Here is a 16,824-nt window from a genome sequence, read left to right as displayed (position 1 = left end):
CTTACCTGTCCGCAGTTATCAGTACAGTTGACCTCATCAGGTGGAAGTCCGACCAATCTTGCTTTTCGCAAGATCTCCCTAAAGACCACTTCATCTCCTTCCTGACAAGCTCGAAGCAGCGCCACTCCCACCGAGGACGCATTTGTGCTTGACGAGCTCTGTTGAGGCGTTGGACACGACGTGGATGGCAGTTCGCTGTTCGAAGCAGGCAAGGGGCACACCAGGGTTCCTTTTTTGTAATGTACTTTATGCACCGTGCCGATGGTAGCAGTACCGCGAAAGGTTCTGTCTTTTAAAATACCACCACTGCTACTCCCTGTGCTGACACTGGCATCTCCCAATGACGAACTACCGTTAATGTAGCTCGATGACGACGCTAAATATAAAGAATACGATGACGGCCGTGTCCGAGATATGATCCCGCTCCTTCTAGTTCGAAGCGCACTTTGAACTGCCGCGACTTGACTCGCGCTGCCAAACTTCGTGGAGGAGTTGGTTGTTGTTTCGTGGAGACCGCCACTGGTGTCGCTAGTAGGTAAATCAAACGTCACGTGCTTTAACTCCGCTTTGGCTGGTAAAGCCAGGTCCGACGAGAAGCTTCGTGTGTGTGCCACCAGGCGGCGGGGCGGTGTAGTTGCCGTCGTGGTGGTAGTACTGTGTTTCCGTGAGTAGTCGGCGTTGGGCGGAAAAGCGAGGCGATAAGTGTTGGAAGCATTATTGGCGTTGCCAAGGAAAGTGCTTGTAGTTGGTCCCAGCCGTGGAAGCTCTGTCATTCTATGTACTACCGTTGGCGGGAGGAAGGCCTAAACAAAAAAGTAGAAAGAGAAAAATTAATAATTAAAACCTGACAATACGTTAATTTAATGTTTTGGTATTAATATACACTTTTAAAAAATAAATATTAATTAATTGCATCACCTGTTCTTATGCGCTTCTACTGGTTCCGTGCACGGTAGAAGCGAGCGAGCCGTGACTGAGGAAATGGGTGAATATTGTTTGGAGGGCTAACTTGAAATTTGGCTTATTTTCATATTGTCTTACTACATAACTACGGTACTATTATTACTAAATTTTCCTAAATGAGCCACGCAGATAGAAAAAAGAAAAACATTTAAAGTACATTGAACGATTAGCAAAGCTTAATGTGTTTTTAACATATTTTTTTGTTTGTTTTAGTTTCATGAGAATCACGTCATGGACAGGTAATCCCCTTTATTAGCCCTGTCCCGATGCCCTAATCTATTATATTATATTTTTATCTATTATAAAAACTTGAAACTCAGTATGTTTGTGACTTAATAACCCTTGAATACCCGACCGATCTCGATCAAAGTTTCAACATAGATGAGGTTCGGGTCTGGAAAGTTTTTATCATTTCACTTTGACAATATAATTTAGGGGAGCGGTTAGCGTACCCGACTTTGGAGTGCTAGACGTAGGTTCGATTCCCGGCGGGAGCTCATGTGATTCGGATTTCACGTTAATCATAGGTCCACGTCTCATATAGCCTCGCTGCTGATCGTGACGTTAAACTCAAAAGCAGCAGTAGTAGAACTTTGCGGGGGGGGGGGAAGGATATAAAATAAATAAAAATGAGAGTGACTATATTTGTGACAATAACTCTTAAACCATACGACCGATCTCGATCAAATTTTCAAATAAATGAGGTTCGGGCATGGGATGGTTTATGTCATTTTACTTTGACAGCGAACTTAAGGGAGGGGATATATCCGGTACCGTATATATATATATTGAAATGAAAAAATTAAATTGAGTTAAAAATGTCTTTATTGAAGCGGGCGAGGTTCAGCCATGGCTGCTCTACCACCTAACCCTTGTCAAAAGAATACAATATTAAACATTACACATCAAATGGAACGGAAAAGAAAAGAAAAAAGTAAATTACGCTACAAGTAAAAGAATAAATCAGAAAATAAACAAGACACATATGCAATAAAAAAAAAGTATCGATATCGTTGGATTTAGCTGTTACATAAAACTGTACATGTCATAAGTGCCTGCGGCCATTCGCTGGGAATTCACCAAAAGTGATTTTAATGAATTTCAAAATGAATTAAATGACTGACTCTATTTCCGTGAAAGCTTTTGGTATCGCATTTCATACTCTCAGACCTGTTGTAGAAAATGATCCTTGCACTATCTTCAGTTTAAGTCTTTGCACATTGTATTTCTCACTGTTACGCGTAACGTGAGAGTGAATATGTGACCGCTTTGTCAATTTACAATATAAATATTGTGGGGATTGAGTTTTAAGGATTTTATATATCAGACAACTATAGCGCAGGTATCTTCTTCTCGACATTGTTAAAATATCATTTCTATTTAGCACTGGTAGGATATGTTCCGATTTCTTTAAGTTAAAGGCAAACCTAATGCACGAGTTCTGTATTTTCTGTAGTTTTAGAATTGTAAACGGAGAGAGATGGTCCATATACAGCGTCACAGTAGTCTAATAACGGTAAAACAAGAACTTGTATGAGATACAATTTCATAGACTGAGATAAAAAGTCTTTGGCTTTGTAAAGTCGACGTAATAAAATAATAGCTTTATTACAGTGAGTAGATACATGATTATTATAATTTAGTTCCTTATCCAATATGAGTCCTAAACTTTTCACATGGGTAGAGTAAGAAATATAAGTGTCCATACTTTTTATTTTTAGATCCGCTGCCTTGATTTACTCAACTGTTGTGAGGTTCCTATAATCGTAAATGTACACTTACTGGGGTTGATGACAAGACCGTTATGAGCACACCATTCAAATATAGAGATCAAATCTCTAGTAACAAGTTCTACAGTTTGTTCAATATTTTGTGGTGATGACATGATGGAAAGTTGTGTGTCATCTGCGTTGCAATGCACAGTAGAGTATTTAACGGAATATATGAGGTCAGCAATGTAAATAGAAAATAAAAGGGGACCCGAGATTGATTCTTGAGGTACTCCTTTGTTTATAACGAGTGACGAAGATAAGGGATTTTGAGCTGTCCTAAGATATACTTGTTGCTTCCTGCCTAGTAAGTAGCTTTCAATCCAGTTTATAACGGTATCAGAGAATTTATAATAACTTAGTTTAGCCAACAACAGGTTATGATTAACTAGATCGAAGGCCTTAGTTAGGTCTAAGAGGACTATAATTGCAACTTGAGAGTTATCAACTGCATTTATTATCCCATCTGTTACCTCGAGCATCGCACTGACAGTACTATAATGCTTACGAAAACCCGATTGAATAATAGAGATAATATTATTATGATTTACATAGACGTATAATTGATGGTTTACTAATTTCTCTGCAACCTTTGACATTACTGGTAAGATACTAATTGATCATAGCTCGTTTAAGGAAGTTACGCGGGATTTCTTTGGTAGCGGCACCACTTTTGCTATTTTCCAGGCAGTAGAAAAGCAGCCGTTAACTAGTGAATAATTAATTATTTTTGTTAGGGGTGATAGTATGAATGGCAACGCTAATTTGATCATTTTAGTGCTTATGGCATCAAAGCCAGCTGAGTTAGATTTTATGTTGTGTACCGCCTTTCTTACATCGGATTCATTTACTGGGTCGAATAGAAATGTTGTCTGCAACTGTGGATGTTTTTTAGAGAGAAATTTCTTAGTTTGATTGTTAACTCTCTCAGTATTAATAGGAGCCAAACCAGGAAGGCTGACGAATGATCATTAATAATATCTGGATCATTGATTTCACTTGAAGGTGCTACATCATCGTTCCTACTACAAAGATCCAGTTCTTGTATTACTTTCCATTTGTCTTTAACTGAAGTGCAGTTTTTAATACGATAGGAGAAGTAAGCAGTTTTTTTATTGTCGAACCACTGACGTTGTAAAGTTCCTGCCTCTCTTCCCAATCTTGTTGGTTTCTGGTACGCTTGAACTTGAGATGTGCTCGATCACGTATTTTTATTAATAGCTTGGTATTACTTTATAGATATGGGAGTTTAGTTTTAGAAAGCTTGATCTTTTTAATAGGAGCATGCACATCAAACATATGTGTTAATGAGTCCTGTACAGAGGAAACCTCATCGTCTATTGTTTCAAATGACTCAATGTTTTCCCAGTGTATGTATTGAGTGTAATTACACCGACTGAAGTTCCCTAGCTGTGGTTAGGAAATGCTTTACCTTATCTTTTATGATGACGATTTTCCCATTCTGTGTATATACGTTCCATGTACCGAATTTCGTTGTAGCCATCTCAAGGAGTTGTAATCTTGACTGGCACAGGTATTCTCTTATGGTGATTCCGCTGGATTTTAGTTTCCTTTTGTTTCTGAAGACCAAAGCTCTGCCTCTGTAGCTCGTAAACTTAACAATAATAGGCCTTGCTTGCCACGAACTTTAGGACCAATTCTATGAGATCTGCAGACATCCGTAAGCTCAAGTTTAATTCCTAATTTAGTCTCGAAGACTGACAAGGAAACGTTATCTGCATTTTCTTGTTCTTTTTCAGGCACTCCGAAAATTCTTATACTATTTCTCTTTTGGTATTGTTCAAGTTCAACTACGCTTTCTTCCAGAAAAGCGATTCTATTTTCTCTTTCCTTCAACTTGGATATCAGTTCTGACACTGAAGCCTTCATTTTTCTGCTATTTCTGTATCTCGATAGATATGATCGAAAATGACTGATTTTAGTGTCGAATCCATAGTTTTCAAGGTCACCGAGATAAACAGTGACACCTCCAATGCCGTTTGAATCTAAATTCCGTCCCCATTGGCCTTTATATCCCCGTATGAAATGTATTCTTCCCGTACGAAGAACGGATAACTGCTAGTCCGTAATATTGTGGAATTATTTCACAACAATAATACCTTTCGTTACAATTTTGATTTTTTACATGTGCGAATAAAGTAAATTTTGGAATAAGATCTAAAGAAAAAAAAAGAGTAAAAAGAAAACAAAAATACTTGAGTGAAAGTGCTTTTTATGTTTCCTTCTTCTCCTATTTCGTTTTCTTACGTATATGTTATCTTAATTTTGTTGGGCAATTATTACATTTTTTTAGTTCATAGTGCTTGGACTGAATTTTGGGTTTTCACCTGCATTACTATTTTTTGAATTTCCTTAAAATTTATGTTCTGGTTCCACTTCCCATTTCACTAGACAGTAAATAAAATATTGTGTTGTTCACCTGTGTCTTTGCGCTTAAACTTTGTTTAAGCGAGGAATCACACTCTCGTGACGAAAACACGACCTCAGTTACTGATCACCCTGATGCACCACTCTCTAAATACTCAATTGAAATTCAAATTGCTCCCACAATGCAACGGAAATGATATCAGCGACCCTGCCGGCTGCAGTCGTAACTAATCGCATCGTCTGCTATTGGCAGTAACTAATTGCATCATTGGCTAATTGTATAAAACGCACGTGCTCTGAATGATTTGATTAGTTCTTGTTTTCAGTAGTTTGTGCTTCCTGAACTGCTTTGAGTGGTGGCGCCAAATTCTCCAGTCACACAATTTAGTTTCAGTTGGGAGAGCAGCCGAAACTTCCAGAATTTGCGTCCAGTGGATGGTTTTGCTTTTTACACGAGCACACTATTTTCTCTTTTTTTCAATTTTACCTGTTCGGCTTTCCACAAATAACGTGGTTTTGTAATTTCATGTCTTCATTGTTTGCTCACGTTCTTTTTTCTACCAGTGACGTAACCAACGGGCCCTCAGGTCCCGGAATGCGGGGGCTCACAGCAAGAAGGGACACATTTAATCTTAAGTTTCAAAGATTAACTTTAGAATTTGATTTTATAAATTAAAATCTACTTTTGAGGTTTCATATTAATTCTCACTTTATTCTCAGTATTGTTCTTTCGTCTTCTAATATTTTCAGCTTAGTGCCATTTAATTTGAGGGTGACATTTTTTTATAGAGACTGTAATGATATTTTTTTTAAAAAAGATTTGACAATCTTATAAATAAAAGTATGTGTATGTATGTATATATGTTTGCATGGTATACAAAAGTCCACACAATTGACTTGGCACACTTCAAAGTAACTTTATCGAAGAGACCATAGTCTGGAAGAGATTATACAAGGGTGTACTTCCGTAACATTTTTTATAGAAAAAGTTTGGCTAGGGAGATATAATATGAAGTACGCACCACCTCTATAAAAATTGTTGAGTGAGTACCGTAGATTCTGAAACATGTATCTTTGGATAGGGCACATATTAGTTCCTAAATGAAGTCTTGACCGGACTACGGTAGGTCCCATAATTTTGGGGCTATGGACCTTCAAAGTTCATTGTTTTATCTTTTCGTCACCCTACAACTCCGAAAGTAAGCATTTGTACACCCAGGTTGGTCTACGCTTTTTGTCTTATGTTGGTGTCAGGAATCACCTCCCAGACATTGTCGGTTTTGTTTTGAAACACCCTGTATAAATTTTCTGGTTCATATCTTAAAGAGGTCCATGTAATTTGAAAGGCGAAAAGCTGATTTAAAATTTATGTTAAAAATATAGCGTCTGACGAATTCATCATGTTAGGAAGATGAACCTCGGTAGTATTTATTTTTAAAAAATGACATAATCTAGAAAAAAGAAAGAAAGAAAGATACTGTGATGGTAAGACACTCCCCAGACAACACGTACGTGTACGACACATGTGCCCTATCCATGCATAAGCCGTACATTTGCACATGTGAATTTGTGTGGATGATGAACACATACATAACTCGTGCTTAAGCCGTACACGTGAATTTGCCTGGATGAAGCACACATACATAACCCGTGTATGTGCACATGTGCATTTACGTGGGTTATGCACACGTACATAACCAGTGATTAAGTCGTGCATGTGCACATGTGCATTTGCATGGATAAAGTACACATTTACATAACCCGTGCCTAAGCCGTTACATACGCATGTGCATTTGCGTGGATGAACCACAAGTACAGAACCCGTGCTTAAAGCCGCTATGTGCACATGTGCATTTACGTGGGTTATGCACACGTACATAACCAGTGATTAAGTCGTGCATGTGCACATGTGCATTTGCATGGATAAAGTACACATTTACATAACCCGTGCCTAAGCCGTTACATACACATGTGCATTTGCGTGGATGAAGCACAAGTACAGAACCCGTACTTAAAGCCGCTATGTGCACTTGTGCATTTGCATGGATGAAGTGCACATTTATATAACCCGTGCTGTAGCCGTTATATACACATGTGCATTTGTGTGGATGCAGCGCACGCACTTAACCCGTGCTTAAGCCCTTATGTATACATGTGCATTTGCGTGGATGCAGCGCACTTACGGAACCCGTGCTTAAGCCGTTATATGCACATGTGCATTTGCATGGATGAAGCACACATTTATATAACCCGTGCTGTAGCCGTTATGTACACATGTGCATTTGCGTGGATGCAGCGCACGTACGGAACCCGTGCTTAAGCCGTTATATGCACATGTGCATTTGCATGGATGAAGCACACATTTATATAACCCGTGCTGTAGCCCTTATGTACACATGTGCTTTTGCGTGGATGCAGCGCATGTGCATAACCCATGCTTGAGCAGTGGATGTGCACATGTGCATTTGCGTGGATGAAGCACATTTAAATTACCGGTGCTTAAGCCGTTGTGTGCACATGGGTATTTGCACGGCTACTGCACGTGTATATGAGACGTCCATAATACCGTGCAAGTGTATACTTTTACTTTCATTCTTTTACTCTCATTTTCATCAACAGAAAGTAACCTCCATTTTTGGTAGGTGTCGTTTTTCCTCCAGGCGGTGTTATAGAGACTTTTCGACGAATAACAGCTGAATGATTGTAAAAACTCCATAACGTCCACTGAGCTAGGATACAATATAAACAGGTGGCAGCATTGTACTGATGTAACTACTGTCAGACAGTTCGTAGGTTTACAAAATTATTTTCGTGACCGGTTACAGTAGAAGATGTTGCGTTATTTGTTACTTGGCAAACATGTCAAAGATACTGCCTAAAGCGTTGCTCGTTGCAAATAATAAACTCCAAAACTAAAATTCTCACTGACAATTATTAGTTACTTGTTATACACTTTGAAGGTGATGTCTTTGCAGTTATGGATTGTGTTACTGCGTAAAACACCAAATATATAAACTTCTTTTTTCCGTTGCATCTCGAATTTGCTTTTACATCACGTCTGTACTACGAGGAAATCACCTGTGCACTACATGTAAGTCATCTGGGTACTGTTTCAAATCACCTGTGCACTACATGTAAGTCATCTGGGTACTGTTTCAAATCACCTCTATCGTACATGTAAATCATCTGGGTACTGCGTGTAAATCACCTGTGTGTTACGGGTAAATCATCTCTGTCCTACATGTAAATCATCTGGGTACTGCGTATAAATCACCTGTGTGCTACGTGTAAATCACCTCTGTCCTACCTGTAAATCACCTGGGTACTGCGTGTAAATCACCTGTGTGTTACGTGTAAATCATCTCTGTCCTACATGTAAATCACCTGAGAACTGCGTGTAAATCACCTGTGTGTTACGTGTAAATAATCTCTGTCCTACATGTAAATCACCTGGTTACTGCATGTAAATCACCTGTGTGCTACATGTAAATCACCTATGTGCTACGTGTAAATCACCGCTGTCCTACATGTAAATCACCTGTGAACTACATGTAAATCGAATACGTGCTACTTGTAAATCACCTGCGCGGTAGATGTAAATCACTTGTGCAGGACGTGTACGTTGCACATGTTCTGTGCACGTGAAGATGTTGAATAGGACCTGGCATGTATATGTGCATCACATGTACAGGCGTGCATTTATACAGATGATGCACATGTTGCATCCGTGCAATTGTACATGTACTATACGGATACTGTACGTGCATTGTGCTGTCTGGGTCGTAGGGAGATGGGAAGGAAAGGGTGAAATGTAGAAAAAATAAAAAATGACCGATATTAGAGTTGATTTTGTAGATTCCAGAGTCATTCAAATGAATTTTTCCACTTTCCATTCTGTTTAACTTTAAACATGAAATCTTTCAGTATATCCTTTAGTCTAAGGGAGACGGATGATTAAGGCAAATGAATGATAATGAAGGATTGGTGGTCTGAGAAAGTGGGAGGAAACGGAAGTACCCTGAGAAAACCCACGGACACTATGTTGTCCACCACAAACTTTCTTGGCCGGAAGAACCAACCAGGGACCCCACGCACCAGGGGTATGCGCTCTACCACTAAGCCACCATACCCTCCCTGTTTAAGTCCAAACGATATAGGGGCTGAGACGGGGTGAAAAATAATGGAGATTAATGAATAGTTTTCGGGCTCACTAAGCTGACTGGTGACTATTCGATGACGTTTTAGTCTAGTCAAGTTTAGTCAAGAACATTCATGTCGACTGGTCCTGGACGCCAAAGGCGTTCCTTATTGTTATTTATTCTATCCAGTTATTTATTTTTAAATGTTACATGAACATTATTCTTCCGTGTGAAGCAGAGCTTGTTTGCTTCTCTATAAGAAAGAGTAGTACACAGTGACACATTCAGATTTTTCCGTTGTATAACTTGTAAGAACTAGATGTCTCGCACAGTGGGTGGTCTGTTAGTACGCATTCAGCTGCTGAGTTCGTTGATCAAACGCTTGAATGGGCGAGAAATTACAGGTATGCACCAAAGTTACTTCTGTTAAAAGTTTAAAGCAATCATTTTAACAGTCCATTATCTACTGTTGTATTAGGCCTAATCTGCAAGTTTTCAAAAGCGTTTTCTCTTAGTCAGAAAGGGCCTTATGCAGAGTCGTTTTGCCGTATGATTAGCACTACACTAAAGGCCTGACTACTTTACGAAACAGGGGCCGCGGTGGCTCGGTGGTAGAGCGCTCACCTCTGGTGCTTGGGTTCCCGGGTTCAATCCCAGCCCCTGCCAAGGGAACTTTGTGGTGGACAAACACCGTGTGCGTAGGTTTTATCGGGGTTCTCCAGTTTTCCCCACTTTCTTCATTCGAGCTCCTTCGTGGCTAAGCGCTTAGCGTACGCGCCTTTTGCGTGGGAGACCCGGGTTCGATTCCCGGCGGGAGCTCATGTGGTTCGGATTCCACGTTAATCAGTAGGTTCACTTCTCATATAGCCTCGCTGCTGAACGGGACGCTAAACTAAAATCAACTCAACTTTCTTCATTCCACCATTTCATTCATTACTCATCATCACCGTCTCGTTTAGCCTAACCGGCATTACAGTGGGACGTAAAACTCAAAGATTTCATTTCATTTTTACTGTAGGAAACACATGTTAGTCTAACTCTTTAGTATGGCACTAATCACGCGTCAGAACGACTCTGCATAAGGCCCAAAGCGTTTAATTCGACGTTCATTCGACTCCCGTATTTTGTTAGCCTACCGTATAGTACACGTTGAGACAGGGCAAATGGTATACAGTGAAACATTTAAGAATACACAACGTGTCATTAAATCTGGTGGATATCCATAATACTTTAATGAAGTCCTTTTAAGTAAATTATATTCTTTGCATAGAGTATTAATGATTACATTATTGAACTATATTTACCACACAATTATTATTTGAAATTTACTATATCCTAACTATATATAAAACTACATGAACAGACATAAAATAAAGGGGTATTTCCGGTTGACGTGGAAAGTTGAAATTTTAGCATGATTGTAGCTTTCCGGAATTAACCGACAGGAAAATTGCCAAAAGTGAATATTCTTAATTTTTTAGGGGGTCTAAAGGGCTGATAAAGAAATTCCGCATGTTATTTAAATGGACCTTTTCTGGACTTATAACCTCATATTTTAGATACTTGGAATTGGAGTAAAAACTTGAAATTCGGGATGCTTGTACGTTTTCGTTAGTGTTACCTAAGCAAATCACCAAAAATAAACTAACTAACTAACTCTATGGCCTATGGAACCCGGAGGTTCAGTGCCGCGTTCACAAAAGCTCTCCACTGACTTCTATCCTTAGCTAATTGGATCCAGTTTCTACTTTGTATTCCTATCTCTGCGAGATCCATCTTAATATTATCCTCCCATCTGCGCCTAGGTCTTCCTAATGGTCGTTTTCCTATGGGTCTACCAGTCAAGACTTTGAAAGCGTTTCTACTTTCTTCCATTCTAGCTACATGACCTGCCCACCTAAGCCTCCTAGACTTGACGACCCTAACAAGGTTGGGTAAACCGTATAAATTATGTAGTTCCTCGTTATGAAGCTTCCGCCATTCCCCATTCTCGTTCCTCTTGGGCCCGAATATTCTTCTCAGGATCCTGTTCTCAAATACTTTCAGTCTATGTTCTTCCCTCAGAGTAAGCGACCATGTTTCGCAACCATACAGAACAACGGGCATAATTATCGTTTTATATATTTTAAGCTTCAAATTCCTCGACAGAATTCGCGACGACAAGAGATTTTGAACCGAATAGTAACACGAATTCCCTGCTTTTAGTCGACATTTAATTTCTTCGTGAATATGATTTTCGTCTGTTAATATTGATCCTAAATATTTGAAAGTATCCACTTTATCAAAAGTATTATTTAATATTTTAACGCCTCCACAATTTGCCGTATTACGGTCCCGACGCACTTCCATGTATTTAGTTTTCTCTGCATTTACTTCTAAACCCATGTCCCTGCAAGCGTTTAATAAGATCTCACCAAAAATAAAAGTTTTCTAAATTTAGAGTGGTTTTATAGGGAAATGAAAAATCTTTCCCATTTTATTTATAAGGGGTATCTTCTACACCCAAAAATGTTTAGGCACTTCTGGCAGGATCAGAACAATGAAATTTCGCATGATTGTAACCTTCCAGTACCAACTCACTGGAAAATTGCCAAAAATGAATATTTTTAGTTTTTAAGGTGTTGAAATTGGGATGAAGAAATTCCCATGTTATTCAATTGGGCGTTTTCTTGGGGTAGAAAATCTTATCTTTTGCATAGTTCAAATATGAGAAGAAACTTGAAATTGTGTAGAATTGTAGGTTGCACATACGGTAGAGCCAGCCCTGTCTAGAGCGATGGCTAAACACACTGCTTTTCCTCCAGTTATGGATGTGGCAACATTGAATCAGATTAAAAGAGCGAGAAAATGAGTGGTCGTTTATTTAGTCAGGGTTGTCGATTTCTTCGTTCTATTTGAATAAGAAAGTGTCAAAGGAGATATTGATCCTGTCATGTATCTACCAATGTCACACAGAGTTGCATTTATAACAGTGACATATACTTTAGATAAAAAATTCTCCTATTTATATAAGATCTAAAAATATAGCAAAGTACGTAATGGAACTCACGTGTAATAGAGATAACAGGTTTCATGCTGTGGTTAAGAGCAGATCACATACACCTTTCGGTACGCATTTATTTATGTGAATTATAATCTAAAGTTCATTTGCTGTACAGTAATTATAAGGTGTGATACTATTTGCAAAGAAAATAATAGTCTACTCAATTGACGTTCAAACTTTCGTTGTGTACCTTGATTAACTGCATGCGACCTCTAGCAATTAATGTAGTCTATTCAAAAACTATCCGATATATTTTCTTTCTGAGGCAACGAATGGAGCAGAGGAGGTGCCATCTAGTGGAAAGATGAAAAATGTTTTCTAGCACATGTGTGAGCACTTCTTGGTTCTATGGCTCGTGATTGGACAGGATTTCTTGAATTCCAGTTTCGTACATTTTCTTTCGTTGAATAGTATCGTAAGATGGGGTTATTTTGCACAAGATTTAAGGAATTTTAAAGATAATCACATGTAACTTACAAACGTAATGATTTAGAACACTGTATTTTAATCATATAATAGCTAAATATATAAGGAAAACATAAGTGCAAGTTCATTAGTAAACATTCTGTATGACCATAGTTATTGAATTATAAACTTTGGTGCAAAGTAACCCCATAGGCGATGACAAATATTGATATTAGAATGAGGGTACCGGTATCGATCCATAGTATGAATTACCAATATTTGTCAAGAAAATTATGTATTTTCTGGTACCGGCATGGGAACCACATTCTAATACGTAGTTCAGCATAAGTCCCACAAACATGCCAACTCAGGAACAGAAAAAAAAAATCATAAACTGATTTGCCTGGGTTATTCCTTATGTTCAAGAATATAATCCCAACCGTAATCAGTGGAAGATTTGCAAGGTTAGGGATGTTCAGGCTGAAGCCCACCCAAATTGCATGATTTCTTTTTTTTTAATCTAATGTTAGTCATTCCCATGCGTGTAAGCTTCAAGTCCCAACCCCCAAAGTGTAGAGATTTCTAAAACAGCAAAGACTTTGTGAGTGAAGCCTTTCTCAAAGTATTTTTCTGGATCCGTCACTGTTTATAATTTATTTTCCAACAAGAAATTCAATCCTGTATATACCTAAATAGGAAGTTAACCTAAATTTAGAATGCAGAAGGTTCTCCCTCTGCAATTTCTTTAAAATCCTGCTTTTTATTTGGGTGTTTGAGTTCTGTCTGTCTGTCTGTCTGTATCTCTCTCTCTATGATATATTCCATCAAAATTCATGGTTTTATGGAAGCATTGTTCACAGTTACGGTGTGGAAGAAGGTATGTTATCACAAATCATTTGAGATGATGTGTCCGTTTAGTTCCTCCATAAATATTTATCATTACTCGCTATTTCTGTCACAATCCTCCGGTAATCATATCTCTGGTGTTGTTGTAGATGTTCTTGAGGGTTAGGGGAGATTAAATACGACTTACGAGTTCATGTAAGTCGAAAGAGAGGAAGGTGGATTAACAAGAAAGGTTATTTTTAACATAAACTTATCACTAACTTATTTGGTTAGTTTATTCTCATTTGAAGGAAAATCAATTTTATTTTGTGTGTAATTTTTTGTTTTGATTACTAAGATTGTTTCCCACACTCTCTTGTTATGCTTTTCGATTGTTAACATTCATCTCTTCATAATATTACCATCTACCACGCAATGTTTCACAGAATACATATCCCTATCAGGATATCATCATCGCCTGTAGGTATTCTGCCATTATTGGCAGGTCACTTGCTCCAACTGAGAAGCTTCCATGTTCCACGGTCTTCCGGTAACCTCTTCGTCTTCACGTACGATTTCTTTGTTTTGGTGTCGTTCATCAAGATATAACACAAGAAACATGAATATAACGAATTAATCGTTTCATACATGTTTTATCTCAAATTATAGCATTGCAAACCATATTACAATTATGTGTATAGCTCAGAAGGCATATAGAGTCCTTCGAAGTAATTCCCAAGTGCACCCACTAGATGGCAGGATCATGACTTCCCAGTAATACCGTGTGTGCAGTGTCTTCTCGCGCGAAGAGGATGGGAAGTATTCGAGTATCCACTATATTAGCTAGACTTATCATCGTGTGATTTCGACCTCATACCAAAACTGACGGAGTAATTGCGTGGAGCACACTGTTGAACACGTGAAGACGTTGCAACAGCAGTGAGCCATGGAATGAGAAGATTCGCTCATTGTGAGGCTACTATAGAGCGTCCCACTCTTAGATTGCAGTACAAAGTAAATGGAGCGCGCTGTTGCCACATTTCTTCCGCCGTATGTTTTCTTTCGAAGAAAGAACAAGAAAGGCAGAAAGAGTGATGAGTATGTAAATAAATTCTTTTTAAATTCATATATTTTCAACTCTTTTGTCATTTCAATCGCGCAAATTCATTTAGAACGGCGAATTGGAGGGTACGAAATAAAAGTCTAACAATTGTGTGTTAGAAGTTTTTTTTTTTTTTTTTTTTAATGATGGTTTATAAATCGCTGCAATAAAATTTTGATGGAAGCAATACGAAATCGAGAGAACATATGAAACGAATAGAAAACATATGATTGAAATAAATGGCAGGCTAAACAGTTCCACACAAAATTTCCTGTACCGATTGTGCGGCAAACTAAGGAATAGCAATGGGTAAGATACTGCTACTGAATTTGGATAAGAGTGAAAACTGGAATAGGATGATAGTGATAAGTGACGAGAAAATGTGACGTACGAGAACGCTCATTCGTCTGTGTAAGCAAAATATCCGCTAATCCAATTCCATTTCTCAAACAAGTTACATCATAAAGTATATTGTGAAGGCGGCTTCTCCCCACTTCCGATGTTTTAAGACTGTATCATGAAGGACGTGGTAGATACTGGACGAAAATTGTCAGTATCTGAAACAGCATTAAGGACTACTATAAATGAATCAATTACAAAACTAATAACTTTTTATCACCAGGAATGAGGAGACTTATTATTAATAGATATTGGTTATATTATATATATATATATATATATATATATATATATATATATATATGTGTGTGTGTGTGTCTGTGTGTGTCTGTGTGTGTGTGTGTGCGTGCGTGCAACTCAAGGAAAACGAACGAAGTAACGTAAGATTGAGTGGAGTTGACGCAATGTTTATCGTAGGTGAGGTCCAGGATTCGATTTTGCGAATATGGTTCGTTAAGCAGTAAATTCGTGCTCGCATCCGTCAACAGTAAACACTCATCGTTACAGCACAATACTCTACATCAGTAACTTTAAAGCAAATATTATAAGGAAAATATCAACGACACGATTTATCACTGCTTTTCTTCTGGTCAGATGCGCGCGCTTTGGAAAGTTGATGCTTAACACTAAAAGTCATAAAACCTAAATAAAGCAAGATATTGACCTGCGAATTGTTTTAAAAATAATTTCAATCTTTTCTCAATATTTTTCTCGCTTTGCACCTCCATCTAACCTGAAAAATAAAAAAAGTTTCTCACTAGTCAACTTTTTAGATATTGCATTGGAATAGTATACGCACTTTCTCTTACATTTTATTTTTTATTTTAAAATTCAGAAAGTTTTTTGAATGCAAACTTTTCCAACATTGGCACAAAGTATGGTATTAATAGCTGTATAAATTTCGTCGTTGTATCTCGTGGAGTTCCGAACTTATGACGTGATATATTTAACGCGACGTTAGAATTTGCCATTAGCAAAATTTCACTCTTTCAATTTATTTCAATACTTGAAAATTCTTCTTGATGTGAGAAAAACAGATTATTTGATAGAGAATACAATGTTCTACAATAATTTATTCATACCTAGTAAAAGAAACTATTTCTAAAATTCAGGCTAAGTTTGGCAACAATGGGCATAAGGAAAAGCATTGCCATTTACTCCTGTACTGCAATCTAAGGGTGGGACGCTCTATAGTATTCGGCACTTTCCACATCGTTGGCAGTGTGTGATGGATTATTTGGGGTACTACATGCAAGGACTGTAGATGACACTGTTATGTGTTTCTGCTCTTTGTGCATATTTGTAATAGTACTTGTGATGGTTTGCAACGCTGTAATTTTTGGTAAAACACTTATAAAACGAACGATTCTATTGTATTCTTCTTGTTCTTTATCCTGATGGGGAAATGTGTATTCATCCAAGTTTCTACATGAAACACTTACATATGTAGTAACTTCATTTGCATATTTCAGAATGGGAGACCCTGGTTCGATTCCCGGCGGAAGCTCATGTGGTTCGGATTCCACGTTAATCAGTAGGTCCACGTCTCATATAGCCTCGCTGCTAAAAGGGGCGTTAAAGTAAAAACCAACTCAACTCTTTTTTCAGAATTTCTTGTTTAGTTCCTATTTTCCTTTTAAAAAAATACTTGTCACGACTTTGTGGTAACCTCCGTATTGTAGAAGTTTTCCATTTCTCATTTTTTCTTGCTCACTAATACAACCTGACTTCAGACATTCTCCCATGGATTCCTGGAAGATTGTAACATGTCTTAATAAAAAGTTATAATGG

At 38.0% G+C, this 16,824-nt stretch overlaps 1 protein-coding gene across 1 annotated transcript in view; it reads right to left on the bottom strand.

Moving 5' to 3' along the window:
- LOC145674395 (uncharacterized) overlaps positions 1-16,824 on the bottom strand; it is a 251,332-nt gene that overhangs the window by 192,238 nt on the left and 42,270 nt on the right. Inside the window, exon 2 of the mRNA XM_081744389.1 lies at positions 6-803. Within this exon, the coding sequence (XP_081600515.1) occupies positions 6-803 (798 nt within the window). The remainder of the gene's footprint in view (positions 1-5; positions 804-16,824) is intronic.

This window comes from Thermobia domestica, chromosome 17 (assembly GCF_964235325.1).
Source record: "Thermobia domestica chromosome 17, izTheDome1.hap1.1, whole genome shotgun sequence".
Classification (NCBI taxonomy): Eukaryota; Metazoa; Arthropoda; class Insecta; order Zygentoma; family Lepismatidae; genus Thermobia; species Thermobia domestica.
The sequence above is the reverse complement of the archived record's forward strand: the minus strand, read 5'-3'. Positions and strand labels throughout refer to the sequence as shown.